The sequence below is a fragment of the Melanostigma gelatinosum genome (genome assembly GCF_949748355.1).
Source record: "Melanostigma gelatinosum genome assembly, chromosome: 1".
Taxonomy (NCBI): domain Eukaryota; kingdom Metazoa; phylum Chordata; class Actinopteri; order Perciformes; family Zoarcidae; genus Melanostigma; species Melanostigma gelatinosum.
Genome location: NC_136634.1, coordinates 3,813,148 through 3,829,944, shown reverse-complemented (window position 1 = coordinate 3,829,944; position 16,797 = coordinate 3,813,148). Strand labels below are relative to the sequence as shown.

General features: G+C 47.0%; 1 protein-coding gene across 2 annotated transcripts in view; it reads right to left on the bottom strand.

Annotated features, from left to right (window-relative positions):
- Positions 1–16,797, bottom strand: part of kif21a (kinesin family member 21A) — a 35,022-nt gene that overhangs the window by 2,041 nt on the left and 16,184 nt on the right. Inside the window, exons 8-33 of one of the 2 annotated variants that reach the window (XM_079270332.1) lie at positions 16,190–16,385; positions 15,925–16,114; positions 15,718–15,784; positions 15,294–15,482; positions 13,977–14,064; positions 13,768–13,885; positions 12,243–12,431; positions 11,531–11,730; positions 11,037–11,144; positions 10,849–10,917; positions 10,586–10,719; positions 10,037–10,181; positions 9,423–9,617; positions 9,235–9,336; positions 8,762–8,927; positions 8,127–8,147; positions 7,359–7,416; positions 6,806–6,860; positions 6,525–6,718; positions 5,841–5,960; positions 2,920–3,056; positions 2,034–2,208; positions 1,519–1,683; positions 872–989; positions 471–641; positions 100–299 (exon numbers count right to left, since the gene is read on the bottom strand). In XM_079270332.1, coding sequence (XP_079126458.1) covers positions 100–299; positions 471–641; positions 872–989; positions 1,519–1,683; positions 2,034–2,208; positions 2,920–3,056; positions 5,841–5,960; positions 6,525–6,718; positions 6,806–6,860; positions 7,359–7,416; positions 8,127–8,147; positions 8,762–8,927; positions 9,235–9,336; positions 9,423–9,617; positions 10,037–10,181; positions 10,586–10,719; positions 10,849–10,917; positions 11,037–11,144; positions 11,531–11,730; positions 12,243–12,431; positions 13,768–13,885; positions 13,977–14,064; positions 15,294–15,482; positions 15,718–15,784; positions 15,925–16,114; positions 16,190–16,385 — 3,570 coding nt within the window. The remainder of the gene's footprint in view (positions 1–99; positions 300–470; positions 642–871; positions 990–1,518; positions 1,684–2,033; positions 2,209–2,919; positions 3,057–5,840; positions 5,961–6,524; positions 6,719–6,805; positions 6,861–7,358; positions 7,417–8,126; positions 8,148–8,761; positions 8,928–9,234; positions 9,337–9,422; positions 9,618–10,036; positions 10,182–10,585; positions 10,720–10,848; positions 10,918–11,036; positions 11,145–11,530; positions 11,731–12,242; positions 12,432–13,767; positions 13,886–13,976; positions 14,065–15,293; positions 15,483–15,717; positions 15,785–15,924; positions 16,115–16,189; positions 16,386–16,797) is intronic. The other variant, XM_079270333.1, reaches the window with a different exon arrangement.

Here is a 16,797-nt window from a genome sequence, read left to right as displayed (position 1 = left end):
TTGTAAAAACAACAGCGGCAGTGCTGGACAGTGGTCCCGTAAAGGAGCAGCACCAGAGGACCAGAAGGCCATAGAACGTGTGTGGCTGCAGAGACTCACTCGGAGGCGGTGAACAGGTGGCTGCTGTTGGTGGAGATGCCGTTGATCGGGCTCTCGTGGCCCTTCAGCTCCCCCAGAGTCCCCAGCGTGTCCGTGTGCCACAGCTTGAGCACCCCTCCTCTGCAGCCGCTCAGCAGGGCCGGGGACCCGGGGACGACACCCAGCGCACAAACCCAGTCCCGGTGGGCGTTGGGGACTTGCTGTTGGAGGGAAGGACCGAGGGTTTTTAACAGCCATGAAGGATCTACACTAGGATCGAGCACTTTAAATTCCCTTGTTGATGAGACACAAACAAACCTACAAATGAATCCATCAACCCAAACCACATATTTTACTGCTTCCCCTCCTCATCGGTCTCCTCGCTCCAGTACCTGCAGCAGGTCTTTGCGGTCCAGGTCCCACTTCTTGATGCCGTTGTCTCGAGAGCCGCTGAATAAAATGTCGCCCTGGACCACCAGCGACTCGATGCCGTCGTAATGGGGAGGTTCAAAGTTGTGTGTGGGGCCGATGCTCCCCAGAGAGCCCTCAGTCACGTCGAACAGCTGCAAGAGCCAGAAGAACGAATGTTAACAGCTGTGTGGTTCCTCTGCATCTTATTATACTCAAGGTAGTCACGCTAGGTTACGCTCATGATGGAGCTTTGTGTATTTTATTCCTTTATTCTCTGGCTTTCTTAGACGGGAGCTCAAGATAAACATTAGGATCAAGTGCAAGTCCAGGACATGACGAGGAGACGGGACCACTGGGACCACTGGGACCACTGGGAACACACCTTGATGTAGTGGTCCTTGGACCCGGTGATCACCAGGTCTTGGTTGTTTACAGACTGATCCACCGTCAGACACATCACGGGGCCGAGGTGACCGGTAAGTTTCCCCGTGGACGCAAATCTGACAGAGGAGAAAAAAAATGAATTCAATTAAAATAGTCTTTGCAGCACAAGGGCAAACAAAGTTTGTCAATAAAGTTTGGAACATTCAATCTTGGCGCCTGTTGATTTAAAGTTATTTTCAACCATCCAGGCCGCTGATTTAACAACATGTTGTTCTTTCTCAGCGGAACAACTCATCAAAACGTGTGCGAGCTGGCTGCAAGTGATGGATGACAGCTTTGGATTGGACGCCTGTCGGGTTTCACACTGAATCAGGAAGAAGGCCGTGAATTAACTCACGATGTGCGTTATTAAAAATGGTCATCATATTGATGAATCTTTCCTGGGCTGACAGGACTTTGATGATGATGTGTTCAAGGCTCATCTTAATGACAGTCCATCCAACAGTTGGGAAGATATTTGACGAATAGATCACAGCGTTGAAGCAGACTGCCATCCCCAAACACACAAAAACACTACATTCACCGGACAAAAGCCCAAATGACCGATATGCAGAACACTGTCTGTGGTATTGAAATTCTGTTTACCTCCTGAGATCCCAGACTCTCACAGAGTTCCCGGCGGCGGCGTACAGAACCATCCCGTTGGGGTTGAGAGCGATCTGGTTGATCTGGTTCTCTCCTGCTGGGATGGTGACCGTCCGGCTGGTGTTTGACGGACAGGCGTCCCCGACATTGACCTGACCAGAGGACCTGGAGACGCACGGAAGACGCATTGGTTGACTCTGCAGAGGCACTCCCACACTCACCGAGGCATTATGTGTGGAAAGTTTGGTTTAGATGCGACATTAGTCAGGTTGTTGTTTACTTGTGATCTTGTCACAAGTTGCTGAAAACAGTCTCAGCACAGATTCACAGAACAGATGTGGAAATGTTTAAATTTACATTCAGGAATTATCTTCCTCTAAGATAATTCAAGGCCTAATATAACGGACAGTAATGCATAATTCATGATGTCAAACAAGTTCTACAAATGCATGAAGAGGAACACTTTGTTTTTTGATTTCAGTCTCAACATCAGAAGAAAAGGCATTTTCACTCACGTCAGCATTCGGATGCACTTGGCCGAGTCGCGGATGTCCCAGACTTTGATGTAGGAGGTGGAGACGGTGAAGACCAAACTGGAGCTGTAGCGGACCGACACCACGTTGTTGGGGTGACCGGCCAGGGACATTATCTCCTGACCCGTCACCAGATTCCACACCTTACAGGTCCTGTCTGCAGGAAGACACGCAGTCCATCATCTCAACAGAACTCTTTAAAAAGCTGCTGCATTCTGAACTAGTTATGAGGCGAGAGAGTAACTTGTGGCCTAAAGGATGGAGTCACGTGTTGAGAAGATAAAAGCAATAATCAACGGGTTCGAACATTGTGCAGAAGAGGTTCGAGAACAAAGACGGCCTGTAAAACACGTCCGCTGTTAGATATTGATAGTCGTACTTTAACAAAGGATAGAAAATTGCATAATTCGATACTGGAGCAAAAGAGTGCAGCTCTGACAAGACTGACAGGAAACGTAATTTGCAGCGAGGCCTCAAACACAACATCTTAATGACAACAAAACTAAATGGAAGTGAGAAAGAGCAGCTACTTCATCTGTTGATAAATGACAACTTCAATCGAGGTGATTGCCAATATATTCACCTCCATTTATCATCGTAAAAATCTCCTCCACCGCGAGAGTTACACTGTGTGTACAATGTCACTTCACTCCGTCACCTCATTTCTCCACACACTGTGCACATGACAATCTTAATTAATCCCGTCAGCTTTTATTTGCCGTTATATAAAAGCACAACAGCATGTCAGGAGCGTGATAAATTACCGTAAGAAGCAGAGACGCGTGAGGAATACTGGTGCGACGGAGAGGAATTATGGGTGAAGAGGTGACGGGAGGATGGAGGGAGAAAGGGATTGTGGGAGTTTCACCTTTGGATCCCGTGAAGAGGAGGTCATCGGTGCAGTCCACGCAGAGAACGGCTTTACTGTGTCCCTCCGCCACGTGGACGCACTGCAACGTCGCCGACCGGCTGCTTTTAGTGGGAGGCACCGGGTAGATCACACCCCTGGAAAGCACACGCACACACACACACACACACACACCTATCAAACACTGCCCAACAATCTGAGCGCAGCAGAAATCACACCCACACAACCAGAGTCATGCCCAGCGTGCAGCTCGTGAATGATTAGCACGATGCTGCGAATCAAAAACAGAAAAGAGAAGACGGGGACAGTCCACAGAAAAACAAGGAGACAGATGTGAACAGCTGTGCCGGAGAAAGGAGCTCCTTGTTTCCAGCCTATAATAGATTAAAAAACACCCAAAGAGACAAAAGACAGACGATGACTGGAAGCCAGTGGCGTTGGGGACCGCAAGTTCAATAGCGTCACAGACGCCCGTATCGATCTGTAACTGGCTGGTCGTGTTGACCGATTGCCGTCTGATCGGGTGACTGTACGATCTCCAACAGTGGTCGCTATCAGGAGCGGCACGATGAGCTGCTGGTGTACTGCAAAGCCAGACGTCGATATTCAGGAGTTTTGAATAAATGAGGTTTAAAAAGGCCTGCTGTGTGCAGGATAATGAAAGTAAAAGGGCTCATGAAAAGAGGATTATTACTGCTGCTGAACTCTTAATAATCCTCTAACAAGATGACACAGTTTGGGTTCTTTGTAATTATCTATTGATCCAATAAAGGACTTGCACTCATTAACTGCTCATGTCTGGTTCATCTAGTGTTTGGGGAGGTTCCGGTTAAACGTCGGTCTGATGAAAAGAAATCCACACCGTGTGAGTCTGTGGTTCAGTTTTCACCTTTTTGCCCCGTACACCCAAAAGTGACATTTTAGTGAGTTGTGTGGCAGATAAAACGTAGCATGAGGTTGTACTTGGGTGGAGCGGAGAGAGGCGGGGAAACCGAGCGGAGGAAGTGGTCGGAGGACAGGTGGAGGTATCCGTTCGCCCTGGAGGGGAAGAGAGCATCCGACAGTCCTGAGACCCGATTGGCTCCTGAACTAAACACCTTTTACTTCCTGTTCTTATCCAAGTTACGTAATCATTCTGTGTTGGACTAAGACGAGAGTGAACTTCTGTACTCATGAATGGGAAAGTATTTAAAAAACACAATAATAATGGAACGTTACCCTAATGGTGCACAATGACCATAAAGGACGGTACCGGTGGTGCAGCGCGTCGTAGCTGCAACATCCTCGACCTTCCATGTTTCCACTGCTTTCAGGTCGAGACAGGAAAGTTTGAGAATCATTGTGCTGAAAGTTGAACTTCTGTTATTGTCACGTCGAATCGACAGTAATCTAATCTACCAGACAAGAACTCCCACAATGACAACTATAGTTCCCTGAAAGTCAAAGGCAGCACTCCTTATCGAGTCAACATTTAGTAGAGAGCTGAATCTGACTTCTTGACGGTATTTATGCTGAAGAAATGTACAATTTCTGCAAAAAGAAACTCTTAAAAGTTGCAGTAGCTACAAACCAAGTAGTACCGGTACTCTGGTGGTGTAGACATGGACGCCTTCTGGCAGCCGACTCTTAAACAATTCAATTTACCAACAAGAACGAAAATTCTTACATTACCATTCAACACGTTAACTCACCGAAACAAGACGTTTACGATGACGGAGTACCGTCACCAGCAAGTCTGTGAAAGGACTTCCCACTACATTCAACACGACTGAGAACATAATGGCTCCATGGAAGGTTGAAAACAATCTCCCATCCTACAGAGTGCACTGCTACATGATCCAAACAGCACCATGCCACCAGCATGTCTCCGATGCATCATTTCACTCCCAAGTCTAAATGTGCGCCTCACGTTTACATTAGCAGGAGCAGTCGACAGTAAAGGGTGAAATAAGGTGGCAGTGTGGAGTGCAATGCTCTGGCTCGTCCGTAGCATCTGAAGCTACCGCTAATCTCCGGCTGGCTCGTGTTGATTTGACTCGTCTCTGGTTCTTACTTGTCCTGCAGGGCGTTTGCAGAACGCCCCAGATACCCGGCCACGCGGCTAAACGCGGCGAGGTGGTTACTGGGACGAGCGGCGGCCTCCTCGTCACCATCCGGATGCCCGGGCTGTGGAGGAGGAAGAAGACAGTAGAGCTTGCCAACGAAGCTGCAGCATATTAAAGTGTGTGGCGCTAAGCTGTTTGCACACGACTGGCAGGAGTGTGGGAGGACGGCGCGGAGACAGAAGGGGGACGCATATGCTGCAGTCACATGACAGCAACGGTCGGGACAGCTGGACAGGAAAGAGTTCCCGTGTTCAGACTCGTCTGAGGAAGACATCACTGAGGTTTATTATATCTCTATATATTAAGATGGTCCAGTCACCAGAGCTGCACAAGTAACACTTATTTGTACATTTTACAGAAGAAGCTATCAAACGTTATTCTATATTTTAAAGCAGTGGCCTCGTTTCAGGGAGAAGCATGAAGTCAAATTCAAGGCAACTTAATCTACAAACACTAAAACACACTATTTCAGTCTTCTCCCTCACAATAGCCTATGATCAGACAGAGAGAGAAAAGACGGTGATTTCCTGAATAAAGGAAAACGCGTATCACACGTAGATCGGCAGCAGAAGAGGTTGATGAGCAAGCGGAACAGTGAATTTGAGTCAAAAGAGTCAAAATCCAAGTTACGTAGGAACGATGCGACTTTAAATTCAGCGTAGAACTTGGCAGGTCAAAGGTTAGCACACCAGGCGAGGAGCACATTTGACACCGCATGCTTCTTCAAAGCAGGAAACCGAGCAGCAGGAGCATTAGTAGAGTTGAAGTGAAGTTATTTTGCTTTTCCCGGGCCTTGCAGCCACAACCAGCTCTTACTGTTTCGTCTCCTTGAGCTTTGCCCTGTCGGCCGCTGCCTTGTCGTAGGTCTTCCTGCGAGAGAGCGGGGAAGGCTCCGGAGCTCGCTTCTCCAGCCCCGACAAGGTTCTGGAGCCAGAACTGATCGTTTCCGTATCATTAAGGTTATCCACAGACGACACAAAAAACAAAACAATGATAAAGGATGTGAAAACAAGATATAAATGATGGCAACAATGACGAGATGAGCATGCAGCACACAGAAACACATGTTACCTGAGGTTCTTCGCCAAGCTCATGTTTAACTGGTGATTTTGTGCTCGGCTAAAATATATTTCTATTCCTTTACTTGCTGTTGGGTAACTGTCAGCCAAAGCTTTTTATTTCTACATACAAGTCAGTGTGCACTTATGTTTGAAACATGGCTTTTCACAAACCACTTAAAGTTAGTATTTTTGCTGAGAAAGGTGGTTTCCGCAGGGGACAGGAATAAATAAGCCATACGAATGTTATTATTGGCTCCTCTCGACATGCTTCTACCTCAGGTTGGGGGGGGAGGTATGGCCATTTCATGCAAGGATGCTCATAAATAATGGGAAGGAAAGAATGAACTGAAGCAGAGGATGTAGCGGCAACATCAAACATGCAGGAAGGAAGGCAGTAGTAATTATTGTGTTAGCGACAGAGTGCCGGGCCTGGACTTACATGCTGCCCATTTTAGAGGAAAAGCCGGGGGAGAGAGCCGTGTAGTCCCTGACTGATGAGCCTGACGAGTCCACGTCTCCGCCCCCGTCCGGCATCTCAGCCAACGGCAGCAACGGGCCGGAGAAGTCCGCGTCGGGGGCGGAGTCGCTGTTTGCGTACAGCAACTCCATCTGAGTGGTGGTCCTCCTACGAGCCTGCAGGTGAGAACACAATGAAGACGGGACGCCATCGGGGGAAATACTGGTGCACGCAGAGAACGAGGCACGGACACATGGTTGTACCTTATTTCTTGTTTTGGTCTCTCCGCAGAGTTTCATGAGATCCGACGTCAAGGAGCTGACGGGAGTACAAGAGTTTCACACGCGTCAATAAAGATTTGTAGAAACACACAATACATGACATAAAATACAAACTTCTCATTTAAACATCATACTGCATAAATAAAACACATAACTGCTTCTTCCTCCTCTTCGGTCATATTTGTATTGTTTAGTTTATTGAGAAACAGCTTTATACGTTTACTGTTCATTGAATCAGTAATTCTTGTTTTGTTTTCTTATCTGTTAAATGTTTAAAACAAATTCCATCTAATCTAATCTAACTGGAAAGAGTGTAAAATGAATGCGTTAAAATAAACACGACGTAAATGCTAAATAAAAATGCAACACAACATAAAGTATAAGATAACATCGACAGTTATGCAACATAAACATTCAGAGGAACACAACACACACATGTCACAACACCACACTACACAACAGAAACATAACGTAACACAGCACAGTACAAACATAAGACACATAATGTGTATCATTATGCTGAACATGAACTCACTTCCCCTCTGCAGAAGGGCTCTGAGCAGACTCATCACTGCTGCTATCGTCTCCATTTTCTGTCAAATGAGATCAATGAATAATATTAGTCTTATGTCCGCTTATGACTTTCTAAAACGGTCCTCAGCTGAAACACTTTTCCAAGCCTTAATAATTCATCATTGTGCTCTCTTTCACTAAAGGGTGAGGCCATTTTTGTTTTACTTTAAATATAAAAAGCTGCTCAAAATGGGTGTAGAGAGGATGAACAAGGGGAGCAGATGAGGGCCATGTCAGCGCGGCGCCATGCTGTTTTATCACTAAACAGACACTTGGTCCTCACTGAGCTGAACCGGGGTCAGATGGATGGAAATGAGGGGTCAGAGGTCAGAGAGCGGCCAGGGGAGGGGGGGGGGGGGGGGGTTATTGAGAGAGATGTGTGGGCGAGTTGGGGCGAAGACAACAAGGTGGAGGAATGAGAGGAAGCATTAGTCCGCTGCTCCAGACGCGGTCGGCTGACCTACAACACCCACGCTGAGCGGCCTCCTGTGGAAGGGTCTCGGGTTAGCAGGGCGCTAAAGCATGGCGGCTGTAGCACATGGTGAGCTAGGAGGAGGAAGAGTGGATCCAGACGAGGGGAAGGGAAGAGGTCAGCAGACAAGATGGAGGGAAGCCTCGGTTGCATTGCACCTCATGCACCCGTTCCATTTCGTTAGTTTGTAAAAGTGCAAAAGGGGAAGGAACCATGCGTTCATAACACAGATTAGGAGTCCAATATGGTTTCACTTACCAGCCGGGACGTTACCTAGCTCTGCAAAAACACAAGACAACAAAAGGAAAATGTGGGGGAACAGGAAAAAAAGGCAATGCACAAAATCAAAAACACTGTCCCCCGAAACTCTAAGAGAAAACAAACAAAAGAAAATAAAGTGCAGCTACTGTGAACACAGCATCCGGCTGAACAGAAGCTGGAACAAATACTTAAAGACAACAAACAACTCTGTCGCCTATCAAATGTGACCACTGTCAGGAATTTGTCTCACAGCAATATGATCTTCATAGCAGACCAACAGTGGAATTATGTACCAGAGTTACAGTAACTAGACCAGCTTCTATTCAGCAGAAGGCAACAGGCAACAGCGCGTCAATAAACCCCATCATGCAGCTGAACAATAACCCAGTCGACCTCCTGAAAGGCCAAAGGATTTGTCACCGGCAAATTAACATATTTTAACAAAATTGATTCGTGGAAGAGAAACATCTTCCCGGAACAAAATCTGAATCCCTGTTGAACTTGAGATGATGTTAAGGACACTTCCAGGAGGTGGGTCTGGGTTAAACCAGTGTGTGTGTGTGGGGGGGGGGGGGGGGGTCTGGTCTGTGTTTTCAAACTCAACCCGATTAAAACAAAAACGCCGTCGTCACCTTGCAGCGCGTTCCCCAGCAGCGCGTCCAGCTCCGGGTTGAACTCGGCCTTCTCCTTCAGCATGTGAAAGAGCAGCTGGTTCTGTGTGGCGCTGGTGATCTCCGTCTGCTTCAGCCGGCCCTCCATCACCTTCACCTGGGACTCCTTCTGGGCTGCCTGGAGACCCTGCAGAGGGCAGAACGGAGACATCGTCGCACACGTCGAAGTTCAGCCACATCGAGCGAGACTGGAGTTCAGAGTTACGCTCGGATTGTTTCACAGTTTACGGCATGATTAAATGGTGAATATCAATCTGTAGCAGATTCATTTCGCTGGAGTAAAAATGTAAGAAAAACGCACAAATAAAACCACTTTACCTTCTTCTTTGTTATCGAAAAGGTACTTTATTGGCATGAATTTAACAAAATTTGAATATCTATCCGGGACCATGTATAATAAATGACATCATTATGATGCAAGTCTATGCCGGTACCTTGTTGATGGCCATCGACATGAAGTGATCCAACAGAAAGCGAGCTTCCGTCAGTGTACAGGAACTAACCACAGCAGAAATGTCCACCGTGTCGCCTTCCTCCTGGGAAAAAAGAAATAGCGTTTTTTTTTAAATAAAGCTCATTCACGCTCTCCATCTATTTAACCAGCCAGCAGATCCTCCCTCACCTTGGCTTCCTCCATCTGCATGATGTTGGCCTGACAGTCTGCGATGCTGTCATTGATGTAGTCAATGTTGGCCGTCAAAGCGTCCACTTCCTCGTTGAGAGGAATCGCTGCCTTCTCTGCCTCGGGCCCCTCCCTGAACAGACGCTCCCTCTTCCTGATGACCTTCTCTTTACGCTTGGTCAGCTCCTCTCGTTGCTGCGAACACAAAACACACGCTGACCTCAGATTTCAGTCCGTGGAGTTTTTGAAATGTTGCAGAAGTGCAGGGAACAGGAAAAAGATAAGGTCTTTGGTTCATGTAGTTCATTTGAAAAGATTCTAGCCCAGCTTTTTATTTTTATAAACAAGATGATGTGGCAGGACTTCAAGCCTCCTCTGAGGTCAGAATCTGACATTTGAATTGTCCCCAAAACAAACAAAACGCTCAGTTTGGCTGAACAGCATTGATATGAAACAAACAAGCCTCTCACAGACGTCTGCCAGACACCTCTTAAGCGCTCAGGGTGTTTTTCTCCGCCTGCCTTTTCCCGCTGGTCTCAGGTCTGAAGCTGATAACAGTGGAGTGGATAAATCAAGACACCTCCCAGTGCAACAACGTGCTGCCGTAGCTTTACCTTGAGGAGGCGGTTCATGTCGGCCTCCATGTTGGAGATGGTCATCCTCTGCATGATGACGTCCGTGATGCGGCGCTCCAGAGACTGCCATTTATTGCGCGCGATTCTGGTGGAGTAAATACCGGCTGTGCGCCTGTAGGAAGACCTGCACACACACACACACACACACACACACACACAGCATCGGTCAATAATGGATTAAACACATCGATTATGTAAATCAGCTCATAAACACGTTCCAGGTGCAGATTTTATGTATTCAAATCCAGCATAATAAATGGCTAAACAGCCATGTGCAAAGAGGATTTGACATTCGAGGATGACTTATGATGGTGCAGGTGTTAAGTGCCTCACTTCCATGTGCGGTTATTTCTGAGCCGTTTCTGAGCCTCCAGTAACTTTAGTTATTTATTGCTGCGAGGATAACACCTGGCCTATTTTGGTTTACGAAAAAGCATCTATATTTAGTAGCCTCTCTCACTTGCCTCTCTGGAAACGCGTGCACACACACACACACACACACACACACACACACACAGAGAGACTCACCGAGTGCCGTTGGGAGTCGCGTTGCCGGAGGAGTACAAGCGTCCAGATGGAGGTCTGTAGGTGGAGTCCTGCACCGTCTCCTTCCTGGCGACCTTACCTGAGGTGGGCCTGGCCTGCCTCCTCAGAGCCGTCACCTGACGCACGTGGCGAACAGAAACACGAGTGAACACCAAGAAGCGTGCGTTCCTGCAGCCGTGATGAATCACAAGTGTATCCGCATGGATTATGTAAAAAGGTGGCGCTCCAGTTGTGATGCTGCTCACCTCCTCGGTCTTCCTCCTCAGAATGAGCTCCTGCTGCCGTTTCTGAGCCTCCAGTAACTTTAGTTGGTGCTGGAACACAAGGAGAGCGTCAGCCACAGTTAGATGAGGAAAACTGGAACTCGTGGCTCAGATTAAGATGAAAGTTTAAAAAGAAAAGAGGATGCAGAGGACCCCCCCCCATCGCTGACCTCTTGCTTGCGCTGGTCTTTCTTTAACGACGCTATTTCTCTGTTTCTGCGAGACTCGTTCATCCTGTTCTTCTCCTGCTGCTCCTTCATCTGCTTCATGAGGCGGACCTGGAACAACCACATCCAAATATATGAAACGTTCACACTGTACATACTTGTGAAAGTTATTCAATATTACACATATTGTGAAAGTGAGTCAATATAGTGGAGATGCTTCTTTCTTCTCCAACGAGTCTGGCCTGCTTTTCATTTAATTTAAGTCACAGGAAAGACAGCCGAGAGTCACACAGCAGAAGAGACATTAAATCACGTGTACACGTCTCTGGTGCCACTCAAACGTGATTCATAAGCGCTACGTCAACCGTTATTCTAATCCTAATGGAAGTAAATCCTTCCAAACAAACTCAACTCTAGAATTAGATCACTATCACAAAACAGACGGCAGGCAGAGAGACCTCACATTAGAGCATTATCACCACTGCAACCAATCGCACCTTCGTCTTCTTCATTTCCCCCACGTCCACCTGGAGCTTCCTCATCTGTTTCTCGTACTGCGATTGGTTCTTCAGCAGGCGGGCGTGCTCCTTCTGCGCCGACTGGAGCTTCTGGAGCTCCTTGTTCATGACGCTCAGCTTCTTCTCGTATTCAGCTTTGATCTTACGCGACTTGTCGTCCGTACCGGTTTCGACCGTGTCTGAAAAGCGTGCAACACAAACATCGTGGAAAACAGATCTTCCTGAGACAGCCGTTGACAGAACTTTTATTTGGAAGAGTTTATTTCGCTCAAAGAGTCTCTTTTGTGTGCTTTTCTTCTTTTTAATGAGATGAGCTGAAAAGTCCTCCATGCTTTTAAAACCTCCATGCAACAATGCTTTGATCCATTAGTGCTGATGAATATAAATGTAACCGTCATCGTCTGAGAGCTTTCACTTTAAAAGGATTCTCTGAAGTACATCAGCGTTCTGCAGCGGGTTTTTTTCTTTTATTACTAAAGATAAAAACAGATCAAACGAGGCTGAGATATAAATTCTTCCAAATGGAAGTAGGACAAGCGAGAACTTAAATTGACTTCGCTTTAAGTCTGAAGAAAACTCATCAAAAGGCAGCGCCGTTAAAAGCCGATCCCTCGTGGCGGCGGGCGTGGATAAAGGATGTACAGTGCATCGCTGCGGTCCTCTGCCCACTCAGCGATACGCGGCATCTTACTCATGTTTAGAAGGACCCGGTCCCTCTCCAGCTGGGTGTCTCTGATCTTGCACTGCAGCATCATCAGCTTCTGTTCGTACTGCTGCTTGAGCGTGTGCAGACGCCGCTGGCTGTTCTCCAGCTCGTCGATCAGCTTCTGCTTGATGGCGATCTCGCAGGTGATGTTGGCCAGATCGGCCTGGAAGTTCTCTGTTTGGGGAGACACACCGTCAGATCACGTATTCACATCCTCAGCGGTGTTGGTCATGAATCCACAGTATCTATTGATTGACAGCACATTCCTCTTTTAACTCAGAGGAAATGTTTCTCTCTTTTGTCTAAAAAAAACTCAGTCAAAGTATGCTGTCAACATGAGCTGATGGTTGTTTTAAATAAACCATATGAAGTGCTTCCTGTTGCAACATAACAGTTAACAATTCAGAGTGTTTACAACTTGATATTAAGAGCCTTGACTCAAGAGTCAGCGTTACCGAATAGTTCCAAGCTTCAATCGTAACGTTGGCATTTGAACGCTCTGCAGCCTTTTTTTTGTGTTTTGCACATCTATTCATTTTGATTAAACCTGATATGTCTGCACAGTTGCAGATAAAGATCAGGCTTCACTAACATAATTACTCGTATACTATTTGTAGAAGTAGATACCAGTGGTGGCGGCGTAGGATTGTTTCCGACTGGTGTGATCCAAGAGTGTTTTTAAGTCCAAAACTCAAAATTTGCTGAAAATAGACAGATGTAATCTTTTCCAGGTTTTTATCGAATGAAATGTTCTGCTTCAATCCAAATTTTGTAGGAGTTCAGCCTTTCAACAACAAAATTGTCAGTGGAAAAAACTCTTTATAGTCTCCTGCTTGCCAAACACGAAGGGAGGCGTGCCCTTGTATTAAGGAGGCGCGCCCCTGTATTGAGGAGGCGCGCCCCGGTATTAAGGAGGCGTGCCCCTGTATTAAGGAGGCGCGCCCCGGTATTAAGGAGGCGTGCCCCTGTATTGAGGAGGCGCGCCCCGGTATTAAGGAGGCGTGCCCCTGTATTGAGGAGGCGCGCCCCGGTATTAAGGAGGCGTGCCCCTGTATTAAGGAGGCGCGCCCCGGTATTAAGGAGGCGTGCCCCTGTATTGAGGAGGCGCGCCCCGGTATTAAGGAGGCGCGCCCCGGTATTAAGGAGGCGTGCCCCTGTATTAAGGAGGCGCGCCCCGGTATTAAGGAGGCGTGCCCCGGTATTAAGGAGGCGTGCCCCTGTATTAAGGAGGCGGTCTAGCAGCAATCTAACAGCACCATAAATACATTTATAGAACCAGAATCACAAAGTAAAATATGACGACAGACTTTCGAAGCTTCATTTGGAAACCATCGCTCTCTGGTTTTTACTCAGCAGTGTTGTTCAATCTTTAATGCATCGGGGGTGAAATTATAAGTGTTCAGCTCTAAACTCCCAAACACACGTTGTGCAGAGAAACCGGTCCGTCAGTGATGGAACAGCTCCCCCTTGTGGACAATCAGAGGCCTCTCAACGTGAGACGTACTCGTACCTTTTTCATCCGTCTCCGAGTCCGAATCATCTGAACTCTCCTCCACGTCCATCTCCTCTTCGTCCTCCTCCTCCTCTTCCTCTTCTCCTTCCTCGTGGTCGCTGCCTTCCTGGACCTCCTGTAGGATGACATGCTGTCGTTTTAATATCTGAAGGCACTGTTCAATGTATTTCAGTGTAAAGATGAAAACGACAGGCGGCCAATCGTACGATTTCTGCTTCCTCGTGGACTCGCGCCGTGGTTTCCTTCTCTGTGCCCTTCTCCTGCTCGTTGTCAGGAACTTCCTCCTTGCTGGCACTGAAAGGTTCAGACACGGTGGAGAGTCAGAGACGTTATCCTCTGAGACGGAGGTGCACGTGGTCCACCTCAAACAAGAGGCATATTTCTAACATCTGCCGTTGATAAAGAACTTGTCTCATTGTATTTTTTAGTTGGCAGGGCAGATGTTGTGTTATTTAGATAACCGTCTTTTTGACAAACAAACTCTTTTATTGACTTCACACCTGTGCAGCAATGAAGCTGGTGACCTTACTGTGACTATAAACAGACAGGATGCTTGTTTTTATCAGCTTGTTTGTGGAAAAGACACAAAAAAAGCAAATAATTGTGAGTTGAGTCCATGAAGCAGATCTGTTGGATAAATATTTAACTGGATAAGCTGACCAAAATGAACATAAAGAAATACACAAACAGGAAAGCGTTGAGGTATTTCAGGCTCATCAACAGTCTTTCGAAAGCTAAATATTCTGCCTGCATGCTCAACATTTCAACTAATCTTTTTGAAGTTTTAAACCTTCAATACTAATAATCTGAGGAACTAAAGTGTTCCGAGTCTTGATCTTGTGTTGAAACTCTTGAAAACAGACACTTCCTCGGTATAGGTCACCTTTAAACTTGTGATAAAGTCAGTAAAAACATAAAAAGATGAAAAAGGAAGCGGGGATGCAGCGTGACGGGTAAAAAGAATGAGCTGAAGGGTTCACACAGAAGATCCAAAGAGCTCACCATATAGTAAAAATAATAATAATAATAATAATAATATTGAAGGGAAGTGCGCTGATGGTAGCGAGTCTCACTCCAGGTGCAAAATAATGAAAAAGTCAAATAAAACGCCGACTCTGGGGAAGCAGAGGGTGGAAGCTCTGACAAACCTGGCGTCAACCTCTTCCACCTCCTCCTCCCTTTCCTCTCTTTCCTCCCTCTCTCGCTCCTCCAACAGGTGCTGGAGTCTTCGGGGGAGGGTGAAGGGGTCAAAGGAGAGAAGGAAGCGAGAGATGAACGAAGGAAGAGAGAATGGAGGGAAGAAGGATCAGAGGAAGCTTTTATCCCCGTTACAGCGCTCAACAACACAACGCTGATCAACCTGGAGCCTCATCAGCCTCTGAAGAGCTCCTTGCAGTGAAAACATTAAGTTGATCAATATTAATCGACATTACAAACATTAAATGTGTGCGTTACATCCGTTCGATCACATACCAGCCGATCCTGGACCTACTTGTGTCTATTTTGGTCTCCGGTATCGTTACCTTTTCTTTTTCTTCCTCTCTCGTTTCTTCAGTTTCTCCAGGTCTTTCTTGGCGAGCTCGATGATGTCGGCCGTCTCCTTCTCGGGGGCCAGCAGCGCCGGCGCTCCGTACAACGACTGGCGGTTGGAGGCTCGAGACAGATTCTTCCTCAAGTTCTCGTTCACAGCTTCGCTCTCCAGGAGTTTGGCTCTGACGAAGGAACAATGCACACGTATGACCCAGAGTTTGAAAACGTTCCATGTTTTCTAATTTGTCAGTGTTGTTAAGAGAAACAAATGTCAAAGGAAGAACCCTAAAGCAAATCCCAAACCTTCTCTCACTGTTAAACGTCTCTCCTTTCTGACTTTAAGAGTCCAATAACACTGAAGTGTGATGCATCTTGGCTTTACAGGGCGAAATATTTCTCCAGTCAAGAGTTGTTTACCTGAGCTCTTCAATCTCTTTGATGTAACCCTGAATCATGTTTCCGATTTCTTCAGACGCACCTTCACCTGGAAGAGAATCGAGACACGACGAGTTAAATGGCTTTTCTCACTAAAGGTGCAGATCCGGTGTTCACTCTGGCCTCACAGATGAGCAGAACGAGGATAGAAGGATAGAAGAAAGGAAACACTGAGAATGAAGGACCCACCTGCCCTGGCGAGCACCTGGTTGGCCTGGTCACTGAGCAGCTGGGTGAGCCGCGCCCTCTGAGCGTCGATGGTCTCCTGCATGGCCTTCACCCTCACCCTCAGGTTGCTGCTCTCCGTCTGCAGCATGGAGTTCTCGTGGAACATGTCGCTGAAGCTCTCCACGCCGTCCTCCCCCGACAGGCGTTTACCCTGCAGGAGGCGAAGCAGAGGTTCAGCTCGTCTTTGACGTGAAATATTCCCCGTCTAGTTACAGTTCCCTCTTACCGTCTTGTACTCCATCAGCTCGATCTGCAGGCGAGCGATCTCCGTCCTCAGAACGCTGATCTGCTGGCTGGCCTTGTCCTGGTTCACCATCACCTTGTTCTTGATGTTGCGGGCTCGGTTGGCGTACTTCAGCGAGTTCAGCGTCTCCATGAAGTCCCGGTCGGACGGGCTGATGCAGGCGATCATCACCGTTTGGCTGAATCAAGACGGACAGTTATAAATGTTTGGAAGTATCAGCAATATTATTTTGACTTCGGTACACCGCTAAAGAATTTAAACGATATTAAAAAGGTCCGAATATTCCTCCCCTTCCTCTCAGATGGATGGAAATAAACAGTTGGCATGCAATGCCGTCAAATATTGAAGACGCCTTTTATGCTCCTTTATTCTGCAATGCATTTTTGCTGTGTTTTCTTCTCTAATAGCGGAATGATAATATGTGGAGCCAGATCTTTCTTCAGCGCTGACACAGTGTTGTGTGCTGGATGAAAGAATATAACTGTGACAAGTTGTGGAGTTTAATTCTTTTTTTTTTTTTTTTTTTAACCGTTGACCACCGAGACTTCTCAGGGTCCACATAGACACGGCTGGCACTTGAGGATAACGGG